Source organism: Brassica rapa, chromosome A05 (assembly GCF_000309985.2).
Source record: "Brassica rapa cultivar Chiifu-401-42 chromosome A05, CAAS_Brap_v3.01, whole genome shotgun sequence".
Classification (NCBI taxonomy): Eukaryota; Viridiplantae; Streptophyta; class Magnoliopsida; order Brassicales; family Brassicaceae; genus Brassica; species Brassica rapa.
Window position 1 is genome coordinate 14,007,068 of NC_024799.2, and position 23,660 is coordinate 14,030,727.

The window sequence follows — 23,660 nt, forward strand, 5'->3', positions numbered from 1 at the left end:
CTGGCTTAGGCAGCTACCCACAGGATCCTTAACATCCTAGGCCGACACTGATATCTTGCATATTTGCATTGTTTTACCCATTCATTCATAAACATTTTCATCATATAGATTAGGATTTAGACATGTTTAGGTTGCATTTTGCATACATGAGTCTCTATTAGGTACTGGAGTACCACATGAGGTTATTTGGAGCTCGAAAGAGGTAAAAAGGTGACCATTGGACGAACCGAGCATGGGAGCGACCTCCCGGAGCGACACCACGAAGTCGCTGTGTCCCACTTCTCAGAGCGACCTAGCTAGAGCGACCCCGTGAAGTCGCTCGCCATATTCATCCCGTAGGAAGCCCAGAGCGACTTGCCCAGAGCGACGCACCGAGGTCGCTCGCATCTCACACCCCTCTCGGAGCGACCTCCCAAAGCGACACCCCGAGGTCGCTCGCGTCTCTATGGCGAGACGACACGAAGCGAAGCCCGGAGCGACCTCTCAGAGCGACCCACTGAGGTCGCTCCCGAAGGCCGGAGCGACTTGTCGGAGCGACATGCCGAGGTCGCTCCGCGTCTATTGTTGGGTCGATTTCTATTTTACCTAAGGGCCTTTTGGTCATTTTATTATGCACGTTTTACATTTCAAAAACCTATGTTTTAAACATCTTTTGTAGCCACCAGAGGCAGATTATCTTTTATCTTTTGATCTATTGAGAAATACACAAGAACTCTCTTGAGAAGTTCATCTCTTGGATTTTGATTTGTTATGTTCTTGTGTTCCTGTTGATTTCTTATCTATTTCTCTACATGATTAATCTGAAATCCAATATGGGTTTAAGAGGAATCATGGAGATTAGTGAGTAATCACCTTTTGAATTCATGGGTTAGGGAGATTAAGGGTGATTAGGTTAGAGCTAGGATGTTTTAGTGTAGATCATTCATATTTCCTTGCTAGTAGAGTAATCATAATGCATCTTCTGAGTTGGCCACTCAGTTGTTGATCCTTAGGCATTTCTCACCCGAAAGGTGTTCGATGAAATGCCCGAGACAACTCTCCTAGGCTTTTAGTATACTTTGCCAAAGACATTTGTTGTTAAAGGTGCTAAGATAGCTAATAGACTTGTTAGTAATGATTGCTTTCATATTATTCAACCAAAGACATTTGATGTTTGAGATATGTTAGCAAATGAGCATTCATCTAGACATAGAGCTTGCTTAGAATTGTGTCTAGGCTTAAGGTTGATAGTTTGATTGATCATTTGCCATCCTTAGTTCGATACTTGATCACCCAAGGTCTAATCCCTATGCCCATGAGTTCTCTTTTCCCTTAGTCAAGAAAGTATCATTCTGTTATTGCTTTCTAGTATTAGTAGTAGTTTAAAACTCATCTAAATCATTGGTTGCACTTAGATTAAGTGAGTACTTGCATTCTCAGTGCTTTAATATCCCTCAGAACTGGTTCGACAATCCTTTATACTACAACATTTGTCTTAGGAGCCTTGAAAACTCCTAACATCAAATTGGCGCCGTTGCCAAATTCTGAGTAGATTTGAACATTGAGATTTAGTCACTTGCTTGAGACTAAGTCATTTTTATTTTCTTTTGTTACTGATTCTCTTTCTTCACCTCCCTTTAATCTACAGGTGTATGAACTTGAGGAGCAGGGGTCCATCAAACCTAGTTCCAATAGCTACAGACATCAGAGCTTTAGAGAGAGAGAGTGTGCTAGAAATAGAAGAGAAGAAGAGCAACAGGCTCACTTGCAGAGATTGAGTACAGATATAGGAGACATACCTCAAAACCAACAGCGAGAAGCTCGACCCATTGGCACTTACGACCGCCCCAACATTCATGGTCATAGATTGGGAATCCGAGCACCCGCTGTGGCAGCCAACAACTTTGAGATCAAATCAGGACTCCTCAACGTGATCGAGCACAACAAGTATCATGGCTTGGCTCTAGAGGATCCATTTGATCACTTGGACAGGTTCGACAGCTACTGTGGGTTGTCAAAAACCAATGGTGTGTCCGAAGATGCCTTAAAGCTCAAGCTATTCCCTTTCTCTTTGGGGGATAAGGCACGTCAGTGGGAGAAGTCTCTACCCAGTGACTCCATCACTACTTGGGATGACTGCAAGAAAGCATTCTTGGAGAAGTTCTTCTCTACTTCAAGAACTGCTAAGCTGAGAAACGAGATTTCCAGCTTTCAACAGAAGAACTTGGAAGGCTTCAGTGAAGCCTGGGAGAGATTCAAGGGCTACCAAGCTCAATGCCCACACCATGGCTTTTCTAAGGAGAGCTTACTGAGCACATTCTACCGTGGTGCTCTTCCTAAGTACAGAGCCAGACTGGATACAGCTAGCAATGGGTTCTTCTTGGGGAGAACTGAGGAGGATGCAGAAGAGCTGGTTGACAACATGGTAAAGAGTGATGCAGTCTACAGTGGAGACCACGACAGAGGCAGTAGAACAGATGATAAGCAGACGAGGAAAGAGATCAAAGCTTTGGAAGACAAGATCGACCTACTCATTGCTGAAAAAGCAACCCAAGAGCAGCTGAAGTTTGTTGGTAACTCCAAGCAGGAAGATCCACTTGCTGTCAATGAGGTTGAAGGTTTGGAAGGTCAAGAGGAGTTGTGTTTCATCAACAACAATGGTAGCTGGTACAAAAAGGAGCCCAACTTTCAGTACAACAACTACCAACAGAAATCCTATCCAAACAACCAACAGAGTGGCTATCCGCCAAGAAACAACCAGCAAGGCAGCTATCAGCCTCAGCAAAACCCCTCGTCTGGTTCCTCTGCTCCTCAAGAGAGCAGCACTGATACCTTACTGAAGCAAATCTTGGAGTCTCAGACTAGAAGTGAGAAGCAAGTTGGTTATGAGTTGAAGAACCTTCATTCCAAGATTGATGGGAGCTACAATGAGCTCAACAACAAATTCTCACACCTTGCTTCTACAGTCAGGAATTTAGAGAATCAATTTGCTTCCATAAACACTCACCAGAATCGCCAGCAAGGATCTCTACCTGGAAAGTCTGACCAAAATCCCAAGGAGGCCAAAGCTATCACCCTTAGGAGTGGTAAGCAGTTACCTCCTAGAACCCTCACCAAGGATGCTGAGAAACTAGGTGAGGGGGTTGCCATCAACATCGATGATGAAGTGGTGATTGTTGATGAGAAGATCAATGACGAGATCTTGGAGAAGATAGTGGAAGCCAAAGGTAAAGGAAAGGTTGGGGAAGAGAAGAAGACAGTAAAGGATGGTGAGGTTGTTACTCCAGCAAGTGAAAGTTCTTTTGTTCCTTTTCCTTATGAACCCAAACTTCCATTCCCTGGTAGATTCAAGAAGCAGCTGCTAGAGAAGTACAAAGCTCTGTTTGAGAAGCAAATGAGTGAAGCTCTGGTTGCAATGCCCATCATCGATGCTTTCATGTTGATTCCTCAATACAACAATTTCCTGAAAGATGTTGTAGCTGCAAAGAAGAAGGAGATGGAAGGCATGATGATTCTTACCCATGAGTGCAATGCCATCATCCAGAGGCTTGATGTTCCAGAGAAATTAGAGGATCCAGGAAGCTTCACACTACCTTGTGCTCTTGGACCTATGGTATTTGAGAAAAGTCTCTGCGATTTGGGAGCTAGTGTCAGCTTGATGCCTTTGTCTGTTGCAAAGAAGCTTGGATTCACTCAGTACAAGAAGTGTAGACTCTCTCTGGTGTTAGCTGATCGTTCAGTGAAGTACCATGTGGGCATCTTAGAGGACCTCCCTGTGAAGATTGGAAGGTATGAGATACCTACAGATTTTGTGGTGCTTGAGATGGGTGAGGAGGCTCAAGACCCATTGATTCTAGGAAGGCCATTCTTAGCTACAGCAGGAGCTATTGTTAATGTGAAGGAAGGCACGATTGATCTCCATTTGGGTAAAGAGAACATCCTACACTTTGACATCAAGGAGAAAATGAGGAAACCAACTGTGTTCGGGCAAGCCTTCTACATTGAAGAGACGGGCACTCCTGCTGATGAGCACCTTGAAGAGTTACCACCTGAGGACGACGAGGAGGGAGCATCTCCCTCTACTCATTCCCTATAAAAGGTAACCCACCACACTCCCTTGTATATACCATTTCATTTTTGCATATTAGTCTTCTTTTCGGTATCTCTCTCTACTTGACGACACAGAGACTGTGTAACTCAAGTTTGGGGGAGGTACCAAGTATTTGATCATGTTTGCTTTGATGTTGTTTCATTGAGTCATGCATGGCATACCTATTTGCATAGATAAAAAAAAAAAAATCAATCATTTAGTTTGCATCATTTGCATTTTTAGGAGAGTCTAGAGCATATAGGTTGCATTCACTTGCATTGGGAGCAATGATTTTGAATGCCTTGTAAAGAACACTACGTTGCACTTGACTAGCTTTTGCACCTCTCAAAAAGACTTGTATGTTTCGAGCCTTGAAAACTCTTCCTGAAACTTGTTGATTGCTGAAACTCAGTCTTTGAAGCCAACTACAACCTTATTTGAACTGAACGAACTTAATGCTTCTTGCTCATGGTCCCTTGTGTACTGAGTCATGGCTATACACACTTGAGTTGTCACATCTTTTATACCAATCTTTTTTGACAAACTCTAGTGGTAGACCACTCCCAAAACCTTTTCCTCCTTTTAAGCTTTCATTGTTTGATGAGTGAGGCCTTTTTCGGAAAGTCTTACATGTGCATAATGTTGAGAGTATCGGGAACGACAATGCTTGATCTTCATTCTTGCTAGATTGGACACTCTATTGTCTAGCTATAGGTGGGGGTGAGTGTTGTGATTATGATTTGGGAGAAATGAAAAAGGAAAAGAATAGACTCTTTGTGCTTAAGTGAATTGTTTTATTGGGACCAGTATAGAAGCCTCTAGCTCAAGTTTTGAAAAGTCTTGGCCCCCAGCCTAAAAAAAAAAAAAGGAAAAAAGAAAAACGAAAAAAAAAAAGAAAAAGAAAAAAAAAAAAAAAAAGAAAAGGGGCTAGCAAAGTTGTTAGGAGCTAAGAAATGTTTTGAGGTTGTGAAAAATCCCTTGTAGATTTCAAAGAGAAGGAGTTAAAGTTCTTAGGATCTTTTGGTGAGAGATGTGAGTTGGGTTTGACATTTGGGAATGATTGTGTAATTGTATGTTTGGGAAAAGGGTAGAACAATGGAGATTGAGCATTGTATGCATGAGTTGGTCCCTTTCTTAGATATATTATGTGCAATGTCAAGGCTACTTGTTTTGAGTGTAAACCACCTTAAAGATCATATGTTTTGAACCTCTTGAATCACTTGAATAAAAGCCTTCCCTTACCCAACCAAATGACTTGGACCAACTGACCATTTGCAAGAATTCACCTGATGTTTTGTGCTTAATGAATGTGAGAGTTGGTTGATTTGAATGTGTGGATGCTTGATGATGAGTGTAAGAACAAAAAGAGTTAAGATAGGCCTAGAGAAGCTAGAGTATAATAAGAGAGTGTGCTAGTTGTGTTTCGTTTGGCTATGTGCTCCCTCCTTCAACCTCTCTCCCTATGAGTTCTAGAAAGTTCACTTGTGGACAAGTAAAAGAACAAGTTTGGGGGAGTTGATATCTTGCATATTTGCATTATTTTACCCATTCATTCATAAACATTTTCATCATATAGATTACGATTTAGACATGTTTAGGTTGCATTTTGCATACATGAGTCTCTATTAGGTACTGGAGTACCACATGAGGTTATTTGGAGCTCGAAAGAGGTAAAAAGGTGACCATTGGACGAACCGAGCATGGGAGCGACCTCCCGGAGCGACACCACGAAGTCGCTGTGTCCCACTTCTCAGAGCGACCTAGCTAGAGCGACCCCGTGAAGTCGCTCGCCATATTCATCCCGTAGGAAGCCCAGAGCGACTTGCCCAGAGCGACGCACCGAGGTCGCTCGCATCTCACACCCCTCTCGGAGCGACCTCCCAAAGCGACACCCCGAGGTCGCTCGCGTCTCTATGGCGAGACGACACGAAGCGAAGCCCGGAGCGACCTCTCAGAGCGACCCACTGAGGTCGCTCCCGAAGGCCGGAGCGACTTGTCGGAGCGACATGCCGAGGTCGCTCCGCGTCTATTGTTGGGTCGATTTCTATTTTACCTAAGGGCCTTTTGGTAATTTTATTATGCACGTTTTACATTTCAAAAACCTATGTTTTAAACATCTTTTGTAGCCACCAGAGGCAGATTATCTTTTATCTTTTGATCTATTGAGAAATACACAAGAACTCTCTTGAGAAGTTCATCTCTTGGATTTTGATTTGTTATGTTCTTGTGTTCTTGTTGATTTCTTATCTATTTCTCTACATGATTAATCTGAAATCCAATATGGGTTTAAGAGGAATCATGGAGATTAGTGAGTAATCACCTTTTGAATTCATGGGTTAGGGAGATTAAGGGTGATTAGGTTAGAGCTAGGATGTTTTAGTGTAGATCATTCATATTTCCTTGCTAGTAGAGTAATCATAATACATCTTCTGAGTTGGCCACTCAGTTGTTGATCCTTAGGCATTTCTCACCCGAAAGGTGTTCGATGAAATGCCCGAGACAACTCTCCTGGGCTTTTAGTATACTTTGCCAAAGACATTTGTTGTTAAAGGTGCTAAGATAGCTAATAGACTTGTTAGTAATGATTGCTTTCATATTATTCAACCAAAGACATTTGATGTTTGAGATATGTTAGCAAATGGGCATTCATCTAGACATAGAGCTTGCTTAGAATTGTGTCTAGGCTTAAGGTTGATAGTTTGATTGATCATTTGCCATCCTTAGTTCGATACTTGATCACCCAAGGTCTAATCCCTATGCCCATGAGTTCTCTTTTCCCTTAGTCAAGAAAGTATCATTCTGTTATTGCTTTCTAGTATTAGTAGTAGTTTAAAACTCATCTAAATCATTGGTTGCACTTAGATTAAGTGAGTACTTGCATTCTCAGTGCTTTAATATCCCTCAGAACTGGTTCGACAATCCTTTATACTACAACATTTGTCTTAGGAGCCTTGAAAACTCCTAACATCAGACATCAAGAATGCTTTCTTACGAAACTTCTTCGATGAGGCGCGCGCTGAAGAACTTCGAAACAAAATTTCCACATTCTCGCAGGAGGCTGGAGAGTCCTTCAAAGATGCGTGGATTAGGTTTAGGTTCTTCCAGCGAAACTGTCCACACCACGGATTTAACGTAGTGCAGCTGCTAAGCACTTTCTTCTGAGGTCTCGCCTTACAGTATCAAATGGCTCTTGATACAGCGAGTGAAGGAAACTTCACTACTCAGAATCCGTTGGAAGCTGTGAGACTTATCGAAAACCTTGCTAACAGCAGCAGCACCAAAAACACTGACTCTGAACGGAAGAAGTATGTAGCCTCTATCGGGAAGGAACAGATGGACGAAGTAAGAGCTAAGTTAGATGTGGTGCACGAGCTTCTTAGGAAGCAAGTCTGTTTAGCTGAAGGAGAAGTAGAAGAAACGGAAGGAGAAGAAAATGTGAACTACATCGGAGGTACCGGATTCCAGAAATTTGGAAACCAGGGCGGAAACAGAAACTTCTTTGGAAATAGTCAAAGAAGTAACCAGAGTTCACAATTTCAAAAACCCTTCAACAATAGCAAAAGCTACTCGAACTCCTACTACCAGAATTCACCACCCCAGACTCAGGAAAGCAAGATCGAAGAAATGTTTGATCGAGTATTGTTGGGACAACAACAAATCACCGTGGATTTCAACGGCAAAATAGACTCCGCCTACAACAATCTGAACACCAAAATCGAGACCTTAGGGACTCAGGTGAGAAAACTTGAAACGCAAGTGATTCAGACTGGCGAAACTATAAAGAGGCAAGAAGCTTTCGCTAGAGAGGCAGGAGCTGACAAAGGAAAACACCACGTAAATGCCATCATAGATGATGATTTCTGGCAAGTGGTGAGACATGAAAAGCTTGAGGAACGAGACTTCGAAATCAAAAGCTCCATGAGTCTCGGTGGATCCCAATTGTGTCGACCGATGTCGATGAACTCGCATCGATCTACAGACCATGACGAAGATCGATGGACGGATTACTCCAGTCATTGATCAACGTTGTCCGCTAAATCGACTGAATGCAATGCAGTTCGAATTCTAACTCATGAGGAATTCGCTGCTAAGCATCCTCACCCACCCTCCCCTTTCTATGATAAAATCGATCGATCGGTTGATCCAGCCATCGATCGATAGAGTGAGTCCAACGTCGATCGTCACAACACACCTCCCATCGATCGACAGGCACCTCTGACATACCGAGTGCGGTTACCCTCAATCAATAATGACTATATCAGCGCACTCAAACCACCACCGAAACCATTAGCTAGCCCACCCGAACCAAAACCCAACTCTTTAAATAGTTCACCAGAACCAGTTCAAGAAGATCAGGAAACTGAAGGGAGAAGGTTAAGGAAAAAAAAGGAGAAAATTCCTAAGAACCTTAAGAGGGAAGCTAACGATAAGGAGATGGATGGTTTCACTAAAAGAATCCTCAAAATCCCAATCGAAAAACCTTTTGATGAAGCTTACTTCACACAGCAATTGTGGATGTTCTTCAGAGAAACAAAGGTAACTGAGGAGGACATTAGGAGAATGTTTCATCAAGTCAGAGAGAAGATGAGACACAGAATCACATTGTCGAAGAAGAGTGATCCTGGAAAGTTTGCAATACCATGCGTAGTCAAGGGTGTTGAATTTCCCCATTCAATGTGTGACACAGGAGCATCAGTTAGTATCCTCCCTAGGATCATGGCAGACCATCTTGGTTTGACCATCGAACCTTCAACAGAATCCTTCACCTTCGTGGATCTTTCAGAAAAACGATCAGGAGGTATCATAAGAGATCTGGAGGTACAGACTTGTCCCGGTAGATTTTCATGTCCTGGACATCAAGCTTAACTGGAACTCTTCACTTCTGCTTGAAAGATCTTTCCTAGCTACAGTAGGAGCTGTATGTGACATGAACAAAAACAAATTGTGTCTGACGCCGATAGACCCCAACATCCACGACGACCCTATCCGACCTAAGAAAAAAAATTATTAATTCTGTGGATTACGGGAAAGAACTTGGCTTCATTGGTGCATGCCATTGTGGAGCAGAGTACGAATCAGAGTACGAAACAGAGTACGAAATAGAGTACTCAGAATCGATCGACACCCACACCTTTCCATCGATCGATTCCAATGAGTCAACGATGACCGATGCCCGCAATAACACGTCGCTCGGCGTTGATCAGCCGGTTGACCATTTCGCTCTACCTAATCATTGTTATCCACACTTTGCCTTCCAACCTCCAAGCAAGAGAGGACGTGATGATTATTGCATAGGCAGGTTAGCAGACAGTGGTTTCCATGAAAGTCTTGCAGTTGACACTGTAATTATTTTACCTAACGAGGAACATAGAGAGGAATACGATGAGGATTATTGGAAGGAACATGCAATAGAAATGTCTTTGCAGGATGAAAGATTTGAAACACATAAGTTCACCAACACGTTTCCAACATCGTTCGACGAAGTGCACTCCACATCGGTCGATACCCACCCTCGTCCAGCAAAACAACCGTTCACATCGATCGACACCCATACAGGAACATCGATCGATATTCGCGCCGCAGCGAAAATCCAAAAGCTGGAGAATATTCTCTCTCCAACTAGGTTTATAGTTACCTATTTAAAACGTTTTGCACCCCTGAAACCACCTCCACACACCAGAGCAGACACACAAGCAGAATAGATGAACACTCTTCCGTCTACATCAACAGGAAAATCCATGAAGAGCAATCATCTCAAGAACACAAGTTCTGCAGAAATTATTCTGCCCTCGATCGATGCATCTGTATCAACATCGATCGATACTACTCTTAAACCTAATCTTTCTATTTCTAAATTGAATGATAATGCAAACATTGATTACGGTTTTCTAACACCTGATGAATTTGGTATTTTCAGGGACCCAGATGGCAACGCAGATGCAATAAATGGAAGGATCTTACAAGTGTCCAGAGAGGACATAGCAAATATCCTTCAAGTGGCCAATGGACCTGACAACCTATTCTGACAGCAACGTGGCACTCCAGACATCATTCAAACCGATCCAAACAAACACGTAGGAGTCGCCGCAGCAGAAATCAATCCAGATCTATCATGCCAACCAAAAGGCCAAGCATCGATCGACGGGACAACTCAGACATCGATCGACATGATAACATCAACGTCGACCGATAAGGATGACCCAACGTCGATTGACAGACGTTATGAATTTGGATACCGCGCTTTTGACATGTACGGAGCCTGAAAGTTCACTTGGGAACGAAGGGACGAGTATGGAGTCTACAGAGATGAGTGTGGACACGCACAAGGCGTAGCTAGTGAGATGATACCTGTCACAAAGGACGACATCAGGAAATTACTGGAAAGAGCATCTCTTTTTGAAGAGAGCCACATCTGTCTTCCAGAACATGCCACTTCCTTCACACTCACAAGACTGGCACCAGAACTCTACACCAAAGATGAAATCAACGAGATGGTGACTGGTATTTGTGGAGCTCAGGAAAAACTGGGAGAGGAGCTCAAATCATTGGTATAAGATACACATCAACCTTTGGATAGAGACTACAATGAGCTTTTCAGAAGTATGGTAGAAATGAGGACAGAAATTGAAAGTTTACGACAGCAACTTGAGAAGGAAGCCACGACCTCAGCATCGATCGACGCACCACATGCACCATCGATCGACGTCAGTCTTCCGACAGCCCAGATCCCTGCAGAACCGCAATGTTCAGCAGAACACAAGGATGAATGGGAAGTCTCATACATCAAACACGAGGATAAACGACGTGTACTACCCTCTCAACAATAACGTGGACTGGCTGAGCACTAAAATCGAGCTATTACAGCAAGATCTGGACACCATTCGCAATAAGGACCAACAACCAGCCACATCGATCGACGTGTGTACCATCACATCGCTCGACGCTAAGATCTCATCCATGGATGATAGGCTGCAGACTTACGAGGACATGCATGACCGCTTCATATCACCAGTCATGCTATATTTAAACAAATTGTCTAGTCAAATACTTCATGCCCAAAGGGATATTGATAAAATTACTAATCAAAATTTTTTGCTGGCAAACTCATCTTCGATCGACAGGCTACGAGGGCCATGGATCGATGGCAAGACTCCTGTGGAGTTACTTCCCTACACAGCAGCAGAGGTTGACAAGATCACATCCAAGATCTACACTGATATAGGCACCATGGAGGAACGACTTGACAAACGCTGCGATGACATCTACTTTCCATTCGACAACAGAATCGATGGACTAGACAGCCGCGCAGAATGGCTACAGAAAGAAGTCAAAGCCATCCAGAGGCAACTCGCAGCTCAACACCAGATATCAGCATCGATCGACAGAAGCGAGCGAAATCGCTCGATGGTAAGTTGCCGAGATCGACCGACGAACACTTAATCGCATCGATCTACGCTGAGTCAACACCAGCCGGCGAGCAGCTGATACACAAAAGAATAGAGTCAATGCACGAGGAACTGACAGAACTTTCAGCATACGTCTATGACAACATAGGCTGGCACCAGGTCAGCATTGACAACGTTCAAGATAGGCTACAGAACATCTCCAATGCACTTAAGAAGATGGATGACAAATGGACAAGAAATGATGAGGCCACTAGAAGTTTCATTGCATCTTGGTCCAGAATGTGCAGAGATGACGTGGATGCTTGTTTTCCAACAAGCAGCTGTTTATCCACCAAATAGCCAATCACTACCACAGTCAAGCTAAATGACTATAACCAAGCGCTGAGTGGGAGACAACCCACTATTAGATATTTTTATTTTGGTTTTATTAGCTAGCATTTATTTACTTTCGTTTTATTTCTTTCAGATTTAGGAGACCCAAGTAGGAGGACCTGAATATCGACCGCCGACGAGACGTCGACATCGCTCGACATAGACAAACACACGACGATCGATGCAACATTTTCCCATCGATCGATATCTAACCCGGTCAGATGTATCTTCCTTACTTGTTACATTTCGTACCTATGAATTATTCCATCATAACTCCGGCTGAGTTACACTGGGACAGTGTAATTTAAGTCTGGGGGGAGATTTACTGATATAATTTATTTTATTCTTATATAAAAGGAATTTTAATAAATTACGCTTAGCTATTGAAAAATGAGACTATAATCTTATATTGATTTAAACTTGAATTTCTAACCAATCATTAGCACCATTTTAGATTTACTGATTGTAGATAACACTATTGATGCTAAAGCAGATCAACCTATCAACTACACACTTGCCTTGATCGTATGAAGTAACCAAAGCTGATTTCCAACACTAAACCTTACATAACCGCTTGTCTTGGGGCTTGGTATACATGGGATCGGATTCTTAAGACAGGTCTGGAAGGTAACGCTTTGTGTAGATTATTTATCACATTTTCTCTCTCTAAATTTCGACCCTAGAATAGTTAGTGATTTATATTTCAGTTCTAAAAAAAAAAAAAAAAAAAGATCTATTGTTTACTTAGGATGAGTCAGGACAGGACTTGGTGGCTAAAACCATTAAGGCTTGATTCATAAAGACTCCAAAAAAGAGTTCAAAACGGGACTTGGAGGCGGCAATCTTCAAGGCTCGCTTTCACAAAGAATTCTTGGATATAGGTCAAAAAAAGTGAACAGAGCTTGGTGGCAACCACCATTAAGTTTTGACTCATGGAAGCCTGTCCAATCTTGGTCATTGATCCTACAATGGAAGCAGACTTTGACTCAAAAGAGAGAAATTAGGAACTAACTTTTACCTGCAGTTCCAGATACTTGTCTGAAATCCTTGCATCATATGATCGATACTCCCAAGGTAAAGCATTCACTTTATATTTATGCTAAGAAATGAAGTCAATAGAGGGGATGTCAGACGTGAATTGCTGAGTTGTGTTATGTTAGAAATGGTTGCTAAGCTAGGATATTGCATAGTGTGCTTCTGTGATTAGGACTTTTTAGATGTGGTTGCAAAATTGTTGAGGAAAAGATTTATATGCTTTAAAATCTGTAGTCCCTAATATTTTCAAATCTCTTTCAGAGAGACGGCCTGTATGTTTTGCTTGAGGACAAGCAAAAGGGTAAGTCTGGGGAGTTGATATACCTTGGATTTGACCCGTTTTCATCCATGGTATATAGGTATTTTATTATATATATATATATATATATATATATATATATATATATATATATATATATATCTATGTTTTCTACTCTTCTAGGTATGTTTTCAGGTTCAGGTGCATTTCGGAGTAAAGCTATGACTTTGGAGTATTTTGGAGCTTAAAGGACATTTCATCCGAGTTGGCCATGTAGAGGTCGACGAGAGGAAGAACAATCGATCGATGCGCATCCAGTGCTGTCGATCGACACCATGAGATGCGTCGACAAATGAAGATTAATATCGATCGATGTACACAAGTACCATCGATCGATGTCGAGACATTGGACATGCGATATTTTGGATCCGGCGGACTTGAAGCCCAAGTCCAAGCCAAATTACAAAAATGCCCTGACGAGTTTTTAACCTAGTAGATTATATACTGCCTAAGTGTTTTGACGGCAGGGAGAGCTTTTTGTTACAGTTTTACTTTGAGAGAGAGAGAGAGAGAGAGAGAGAGAGAGAGAGAGAGAGAGAGAGAGAGAGAGAGAGAGAGAGAGAGAGAGAGAGAGAGAGAGAGTTTTGGAGAGAAGATCACTTGTGATTGGAACTCCTTGTTTTCATTTCTTTTCATTTATACTATGAATTCCCATTTCTTCATTGTCATGAATTGCTTTGCTATGTCTTAGTAGTTCATTTATTAGATCCAGGGTTCAGATAGGTTTGTGGGATTAGCCCCAAACTATAGATCTGCTTTGTTGTGATATTCATGATAGATTTGTAATCATTGCTTGTTTTAGCCTTGCTAACTAGAACATGATCATAGGATTGCATACTCAAGCACCCTTGTTATCCCATCCTGACATCTATCTATCATATTGGGACTGCTAGAGAGGGCTAACCGCCAATTTAGTATCTTAATAGGGCATATCATACTCGCGCATAGGCCTGGCTAGAACCTGTCGATCGATGTCCTCAACTGACTCTCGGTCGACGTAGGTAAAGGTGTATCGGTCGACATCCCTATAGGACCATCGATCGACACTCTTTCGTTGTCAACATACTAACCGTTGAGACACGAGATCTAGTTTGTTAACCAGTGAAACATGCGACAGCTGATCACTGAGTTAAGCGATTGAACTCTAACATATCATGCATGCAAAAAATAGGCATCTATAGATATTATAATCTCCAACACCTGAATAGTGGCCCTGCATCTAATATCATTTCCAACCAAGTTACATTTACTATTTACTTCACTTGTTACTATTGCTATTTCATTTAAACATTTACAATTCTTACAATTAATAAACACTAGATTTAATTGTTCCCTAGCTCCTTGTGGATTCGATCCCTAAGTACTATATCTGAACCTCTTTTGATGAGAGTAACACTCCTTAGGGTAATTTGAGTGGTATCACACTCTTGGAAGAGCATGAATTCCTCTCCACTGTCCAGGCGCATGTATCCTTCCTTGTTGCTCACGTGTAATCGAGTTTTCAAGAGGTAGTCGAGCTTCTCTAAACTTCTCTCGTATCACTTCATTTTCTTTTACATAAATGAACACACAATCTTCTCTTATATCTTTGTTTTTTTTTTTTTTTTGCTTACGTACCATATATAGGTTTATGAGTGTTTCAAGTTTACAACTACAGTGTTTTGAAGTTTATCAATGCTTTTGGATTTGACTTTTTCTCAATACTTTGAACGCAAACATTACAAAGCCCCTGTTTCATGTTAAAGGTTTGAGTTAACTGTACAAAAAGTTAATATGTTAAAAAGGTTAAGAAGCTAAGACTGAAATATGCCTTTTTTTTTCTAAATTACTACTAGTTCTTATATGTTTTCTAACCCCAAAAAAAAATCAAAACAAACAAAAAAGAAGAAGGGGGTAAAGAAGCTTACAATCATTAACATTGATTAGGGGCAGTTGACAAGATACTTTCTTGGGTTTTATGTTACCTATCACATGACTATCTTTTTAAAGGAAAACAGACATAAGAATAGTTTTGGATGATGACAATAATGTATAGGAAAAGCAGAAAATAGTATAGAAGCCCAAGGTCAATGCTAGTTTGTATATCCAATTGTAACCTGTCCTTGTCCATCTGCTATTTAGTACATAATTTGCTTGGTTATCAAGAAAGCCTTGGCTACAGAAATATTATTACCATGAACAAAATGAAAGAAGGCACGTAAGGCCTATATACTCCGTACTAAATATCCAAAATTCACAGTAAAACCAATGTAAAAAAGAAGAAGATGAAGAGCAAATTAAAGGGTAACACAGCTTAATAACTTGAATGATTTGGGGACTGTAAGCAAAGCATTAGACCGTACAACCTTCCCCCAAACCTCAAACTTCAATCCAAAGAAGCGCTTCTCGAACTTAATCACAGCACACCAAATTCTCCTGTTTTTGCAGACATGTTTCCGCATCTTCCCAGCCACGGGAAACTTGAGAGAATGTGGCTCGTCCCATATAACTAGGATATTTCCACCACCATGGTTAGCTAACAGAATTGTTGTATGGTGGTTAACATAAGGGTTGGTACACACATCTTTCAAACCCTTAACACTGAACCAGTGTCCATGCTCATACCACATAAGCTTACGATCAACAACACTAAAACGATCAATAACGCTCCAAGGTTCATTCATAAAAGGAAGCCCTTGATGTTCCTTCCATGTTCCTTGTTTGACAACTTTTTATGCTTACTTGTGGTGGCGAATAGCTCTCCTCTGCGAAGCTGAACCTCAGGGTAGTCACCGTCGTCACTAAGGCTAGGCAATGGATTCCAAGTCTGAGACTTTAGGTCGAAAACCTCAGACTCTTCTGTTCCTCCTCCAACTACATATATCTTGCTGTCTATAAGAGCAGACTCGGGGCATTTCCTTGCTACCCCCATATCAGGAGCATCACGCCACGTGCGAGTCCGAAAATCAAGCACACGAACGGTGGATGATGGCAGCTGGTCACCTCCTATTTGATAGATTTCGAAACCGACGGCTAAAGTGGTTGACTTTGATAAAGAGGACGAAGTGATGGGTAATAAGTTAAACTCATCCTTAATCAAACCATTACTGTTGGTAGTAGTAACCAGAGTTTGGTCGAGAATGTACCAACGATCATGAGTGGGTAACTCTTGGCGTATGCAGAGGCAAGGCTCTGTATTTCCGATCTGGGAGCGAACGGTGTAGAGTTCTGGGGAAGAGATGAGAGAGCGGAAGGTCTTGGAGACTAAGGAGAGTGAACGGTACTGAGATTTAGAGATGCGTGCTATACAATTCAAAACGATCTCATCTGGAAGTAGTTGTAGTGGAAACCATCCTGCACTACTACTATTCCTCTCCTTCTTCTTCTTCTTCTTCTTCTTTTTTTTTTTTTTTTTTTGCTAAGTACCTCCTTCTTCTTCTTCTGCGGCGGTTGCTCTAATTTGGTGCTTCTTATAGGTCTTGAACATAAGCTAGCCCTGGTGGAGACTGTAATAGTATTCATCTCCTCCTTCTTCTGCGGGGGTGGCTGCTCTACTTTGGATTTGGTGCTTCTTTTAGGTCTTGAATATAATCTAGCCAAGCTCGAGAGTTTTACCATCACCAAAATCCATATATATATATATATATATTAGGTGTCTTGCCCTTTTGTTAATTCAAAAACAATATGTTAAGTTTTTTTTTTTTTTTTTTTGACGTCAAACGGCCATTCTATTACTCAAACTTGAGGTGGTCTGGGTAACCAGACCGGAATAGAACAACCAATAAAAAATAACTCCCTACGAAAAGTTCTTGCAGTCTTAGCTAAAAAATCTGAGGATTGATTGCGCACTCGTGGCACATAGATGATCTCGAATTCCGGGAAACAAATCTGCAGGGTCTCTATTTTTTCCAGTTCTGTCGCGAAGCTTGGCCACTCCTGAGGTTCCTTTATCATGGCGATTAGTTCTTTGCAGTCTGTTCCAAATCTCTGGCACGGTGAGTGTTGAAGCATATTCTCCATCGCCCATCGCAGTGCTTCTACCTCCGAGTGTAGTGCTGATCCACAACGAGTGAAATTTCGTGTTCCCATAAGTTGCACGTTTTCCGCACTGTTAGTCCAGATCCATCCACATCCACTAAATCTGTCAGAAGCTGTCCACGATCCATCTAGCATGCAAATATTATCCAAACTTATGGCTTGGTTCACCTCATTATCGTTGGCCTGTCCTACTGGTGCAATCATCTCATTTGCATTAAACCATGCTTGGCATTCACTCTCTGCATGTCGAACAAGCTCCAAAGGATCTCTATCTATACCTCTGAAAAGTTTATCATTGCGAGCCTTCCAAATATACCATATAAGTTAAGTTAAGTTATTATTTATATTCTTAACAAGTTTATACAAAATATAAAATAATTTATATACCATCAAAAATTTCATTAAAATATATATACTAATTATTGTGTTGAATTTTTCAAAACACTCATATATTAGAAATGTTTTAGAATATATTTTTATACAAATGTTTTTTCTTCATTAATATTTAATTATATATTGTTCTATATCTTAATTTTTATAATATTTTCTAAAAATTTACTTCGCAAATAATAGTATAGATTTTTATATTTAAATCGATTGGGCTAAATATGCAATGGGCTCGTTCATTTATAATGTTATCAGTTGTGCTATATAATTAATTAGTCTTGAGCTAACCCTTTTCATCCTCCAAACATTCAATTAAGCTTTAAGACAACAGATTGGTGACGACATGTAGATGAAGAGAACAATCTGTCTACAAACAGAACATCAAGTTTTCAGATATTAGAGAATTTGAATCCAATTAAGCTTGAGCAAATTAGCTCAATATACTAAAAAGGGTGGGATATCATAAAATAGGGGGGAAAATGGTAATGATGGGGGAAAAAAATTAGAGGGATATAGGATATAGAGTGCAAATAGGGGATATTTGGTGTGTAGGGAGTACAAATTTTCTAAGCTTTTAAGACAACAGATTCGGGATATAAAAATACTCACCAACCAAGCCAAGAAAATAACATAAAACTTTCTTTTGACTACTACTTACATATTCTGATCCTCCTAAAAACGGGTATAACCAAAATGATCATTCCAAGATTAGCAAGAAAGTAACCAACTGATACCTGTGACAAACACATCGCAACAAAGTACTATAGAGGTGAATCAATGGTCATCAGGACTGTTTTACGAAGAATAAGATGAAAAATGATTAAGGCGAAAACTTAATTACCCCTAAAACAAAGGTAGAAAGAGGCAAGCTACGAAACACCATTAGGCCTTGAAGTCTTCTTTGGTCAGAAAACATAACAGAGGAATACAAAGTACAGTGCCATGGATGAGATGAAGATCGCATGTAGTGGCCGGCCCAATGAATTTATGGGCCCTTAGGCAAAATAAATTTTAATATTTTTTTTACATATATATATAACTAATTTAAATTTTTTGGGCTCCTTTATACCTATTTTTTTCTAAAAATCGGGCCCCTGTTGACATTGTATATGAGAAAAAAAGTTTGAGCCCCGGGGCCCACGCCCCCTTGCCCCATGGTCTAAGCCGGCCCTGAGTGTAGAAACCTCTCCTGCCAAAGTGATAAGGGAAAAAGCATAACAGATAAAATGCTGAAACAAAGAGCATATATATACATTATATATACATGTTTACACACCTGTTATTCCATTCAATTCTCTTCATTTTTATGAGAGCTGAGCTTGAGTATGATTTCACCAAATCGTTTAATTTTGTTTTCTGAAAAAAAAAAAATGAAACCCACCAAATCGTTTAATTTTGTTCTATATACCATTGTAATTCAGATCAGTTTAACTGAACTGACACTCGACCCAAAAATTATATAGGAAACTCAAAAATAAATAAATAAAAACCTGTTGTCATAGTGGAATGAATGAATCTAACTTGTACGTATATTTAACTTGTGTTATATAGTATAACCAAACAATTAAGCAAAGCTTATTTGGAATAAATTTCGCGCAAGTGTGGACACTACAAGAAAACACGCCGAATTCCAACGGAGGTTCCGACGGACTCCAATGCCGTCGGACGTTTGTGACGGATTTCCGACGCAAACAAAAAATTTGAAGTCGTCGGAATTCCGTCGACCATTTCCGACGAATTTCCGAGAAAACATGGCTCGTCGGAATTTTCCGACGACTTTCCGACGACATTCCGATAAAAAATATAACCGTTGTAGTCGTCAGAAATTCGTCGGAAAAATACCGACAAAATTCCAACGACATTCTGATTAACAAATATACCCGTTACCGTCGTCGGTATTCCGTCGGTATTTTTCGACGAATTTCCGACGAACCAAGGGACCGTTGCCGACAAATAGATATGACCGTTTTATAGCCGTTTGAGATTGGAAAATACCGACGGAATTCCGACGGACTGCTTTACATCTGTCAGAATTCCGTCGGAAAGTCGTCGGATGGCCGTAAGCAATTTTTGATAAATGCAACCCCTCCTCATTCAACTCATTCACACTTCATTCTCTCTTCTTTCTCTTTAGTCATAACAATTCCGTGAAAATCATGTCTTCAGGAGCTTATTGTCGTTCGTGGATGGATAAACCTCATTTGGATCCCAACACCAATTTGCTTACGGAAGAATACGTTCAAGGGATTGGAGAATTCATGAGGCTTGTTCAACAGCAACCGGATGCAAAAAGTGGTATCTTAAGATGTCCCTGCTCTACTTGCAATAATAATAAGGTTATAAAAGAATTTGATGTTTGGACTCATTTGTATATGAAAGGGTTTTCACGTAATTATAAAGTTTGGTACCTTCATGGGGAAACTGGTTATGAATATGGTAGTACTAGCGAACCTCAGCCTGTTAGTGAACTTCAGCCTGATATTAGGTTAGAAGAATCTAGAACGGGTATAGATTATGGTGTAGGTACTGAGCAGATGGTACATGATCATTATAGAGGGAAAGAACCAAATCCCGAATCTAGTAGATTTTTTGACATGTTGGATGCAGGAAAACAGCCTTTGTATCAAAATTGTAGATATGATCATTCAGCCTTATCATCTGCAACTAGATTAATGGGTATTAAGACAGACTATAATTTGGCTGAAGAATGTATGGATGCGATTACTGATTTTGTCAAAGGTATTCTACCTGAGGATAACCTTGCACCGGGTTCATACTACGAGGTTCAGAAACTTGTTGCCGGTCTTTAACTACCGTACGAAGTGATAGATGTATGTATTGACAACTGCACGGAAGAGACACGGAATGTATGCAAATTTTGTAGGAAACCTCGTTATCAGGAGACGAGGGGAAGAGTTCCGATCCCGTTCAAAAGAATGTGGTATTTGCCTTTGACGGAAAGATTAAAGAGGTTGTATCAGTGTGAGCGCACAGCAAAAGCAATGAGATGGCAGGAAGAGCATTCCACAAATGGTGAGATTAGACATCCTTCAGATGCGAAGGCTTGGAAACATTTCCAGTCAACATATCCAGAATTTGCGGAAGAGAGAACAAATATTTATCTTGGATTATCTACTGATGGTTTTAGCCCATTTGGAAAGCATGGAAGACAGTAATCTCTATGGCCAGTTATTGTGACACCGTACAACTTACCGCCGAGCTTGTGCATGCGACGAGAGTTTTTGTTTCTCTCAATTCTCGTCCCTGGGCCAGATCATCCTAAAAGATCACTAGATGTGTTTCTTCAACCACTGATATAGAGTTGCAACAACTATGGGCGCATGGTTTTGAGACATACGATGTCTCGTGCAAAGAAAACTTTCAGATGCGGGCAGTACTTATGTGGACAATAAGTGACTTTCCAGCATATGGTATGTTATCTGGATGGACAATACATGGGAGGCTATCATGTCCATATTGTCAAGATGACACAGATGCTTTCCAACTAAAGAACGGAAGGAAAACGTGTTGGTTTGACTGTCACAGACGATTTCTACCACCTGATCATCCATACCGCAGGAGTAAGACTTCGTTTACGAAGAACAAGCAGGTGTTTGATGGTCCACCTGAGGAAGTTAGTGGGAAAGATTTGTTGAAGCAGTTTAGGGATTTTGATGCAGAAAGGATGCCAGATATAGGTGGACATGAAAACATTCGAGTCAGTGCGGTTGGAGAGCTACAGAACTGACACAAAAAGAGTATTTTCTGGGATCTGCCATATTGGGAGAGTCATCTATTGCGGCATAATTTAGATGTCATGCATATTGAGAAGAACTTCTTCGACTATCTGATGAACACAGTCCTTAACATCCAAGGTAAAACGAAGGATAATTTGAAGTCAAGGTTGGATTTAGTCGATATATGTGGTTGTTCTGAACTTCACGTTGATGAGAACGGTACGGCCCATTTTCCCATTTATCGGCTGGATAGTGCTAGAAAAGAAGAGTTCTTTGATTGGATTACAGATAAAGTGAAATTTCCTGACGGATATGCATCAAATTTGGGGAACTGCGTTGATAGAAGCGAAGGAAAGTTTACTGGCTTGAAAAGTCATGATTGTCATGTAATTATGCAGCGCCTCCTTCTGTTTGCTTTTTCAGCATTATTGCCACGTAATGTTCATGAAGCAATTGCAGGTATCTTATATTTTTACAGTTTAATTTATTTTTATATTTAACAATTATGCTTATATAAACTTAATACTTATGAAAATTATGTCTTTTATCTATGTAGGGATAAGTGTTTTCTTCCGCGACTTATGCAGCAGAGTAGTGACTGAAGAGGGTATTAATAATTTGAAGACAAACGCACCAGTCAGCATGTGCAACCTCGAGAAGATATATCCTCCATCATTCTTTGATGTAATGGAACATCTTGCTATTCATCTCGCAAGAGAATTGGAACTTGGTGGTCCTGTGCAGTACAGATGGATGTATATTTTTGAGCGTTATATGCATCATCTGAAGAAGATGGTCAAAAATCAAAGCAGAGTGGAAGGATCTATAGTGGCACAGGTGATCAATGAAGAAACTGCAATCTTTGCTGAAAATTATTTTCCACCAGAAGTGCATACAAAACACTGAAGACCTGCTCGACATGATGACAGAGGGGAGAGAGCAACATATCATGTTACTGTCCCAAGCATGTTCAAGGAAATAGGACAACTTAGTGGAAAATTCACGAAGCGCAGACTTACGGACACTGAGCACGCTCATTTGCAAACATATTTGCTCACCAACTGTGAAGATGTTCTACAATATGAGAGGTAAAAATATTTATTCATTTACATTATTAGATTAATATTCAATAAATTTATTTTATATTGATAATATTTTTGTATATATTGTATATATGGCGGAGTTGCGTATGACTCACAGGCATGCAACAGAAGATGAGCTTCAACAACTTAGAGATAACGGATTTGCTGCGTGGCTTCGTAGTTATGTGAGTCATATATCATATTACCCTATGCAAATGAGTAGTTTAAATTTAATATAAACTAATTAACTTTTCACTCATATATGTTTTTAATTTATAGGTGAATGATGGTTTGGCCAGAGGTTTTGTGTTCGATGATTGGATATGCGAATTTGTGCAGGGACCAAACTATGTGGTCAAATCATATCCAAAATTTTGTACGCGAGGATATGCATTCACAAGAAAAGGTCATTCTAAGACAACATATGATGCTGGTGTTTCATCTTCTTCCGGTGACGATGTCTACTATGGCAACATAAAAGAAATATTGGAAATCCAATTTTCTGGAATGGTTGGATTGCATTGTGTAGTATTCTATTGTGATTGGTATGACACCACCCCAGATAGAGGAGTGAAGATTGATGCGTTTGGTGTTACATCAGTTCATTCGCGGCGGAAACTTCAATATTATGATCCCTTCATTCTTGGCTCGCAAGCTGATCAGGTATGTCAATCTATTCATAATGTTTTACCAATATTATTAATTAATGTTATATATTTTACTAATACTTGTATAATTGATATGTATAGGTGTGCTACATCAGTTATCCTCGGGTGACGTACAGAGACGATCCATGGGTCACTGTAACGCAAATCAACCCAAGAGGACGAGTGGATGGAACTTCTGATGATGATGAACCATTGCAACCAGAGTCTACCAGCAAATTTATAAATTTAGATGCCAAAACTATGAAAATAACACATAATAAGTGTTTAGTATAGTATTAGATCGCAACCGTTCAAATATAACAACTCATTAAAATATTTATGTATGCATATCATTGTTTTCATAACATCTCATCTTAACACTCATATACTTATACAATCATATTCATCTAATCTTACACTACAAAAAATGTTGTTGTGTAAAATCGTGTTATAAAAACATTTTTATTGTTAAATCTTTATGCAAATACTATATATATTATCAAAAGATTAGGATTTTGCATTTAAAAACTTGTAATCAACCCCTAAACACTAAGTCGTCGGAATTCCGTCAAAAAAGGTCGTCAGTATT

The 23,660-nt window shown here is 40.4% G+C and overlaps 1 protein-coding gene and 2 non-coding genes across 3 annotated transcripts; all 3 read right to left on the reverse strand.

Annotated features, from left to right (window-relative positions):
* Positions 1 to 2,164: 2,164 nt before the first annotated feature.
* Positions 2,165 to 2,271, reverse strand: LOC117134557. Its single transcript, XR_004458741.1, has one exon. It is a non-coding gene; the product is annotated as a small nucleolar RNA R71 (small nucleolar RNA).
* A 4,819-nt stretch (positions 2,272 to 7,090) lies between these two features.
* LOC117134479 lies at positions 7,091 to 7,197 on the reverse strand. The gene has a single exon (XR_004458664.1). It is a non-coding gene; the product is annotated as a small nucleolar RNA R71 (small nucleolar RNA).
* Positions 7,198 to 15,477: 8,280 nt separating this feature from the next.
* On the reverse strand, positions 15,478 to 17,422 carry LOC103847789 (putative F-box/kelch-repeat protein At4g35120). The gene is made up of 3 exons (XM_033292642.1): positions 17,030 to 17,422; positions 15,910 to 16,463; positions 15,478 to 15,829 (listed from the first exon to the last, which is right to left on the reverse strand). The coding sequence occupies exons 1-3, from the start codon at positions 17,420 to 17,422 to the stop codon at positions 15,478 to 15,480; spliced, it is 1,299 nt and encodes a 432-aa protein (XP_033148533.1).
* Positions 17,423 to 23,660: the final 6,238 nt, after the last annotated feature.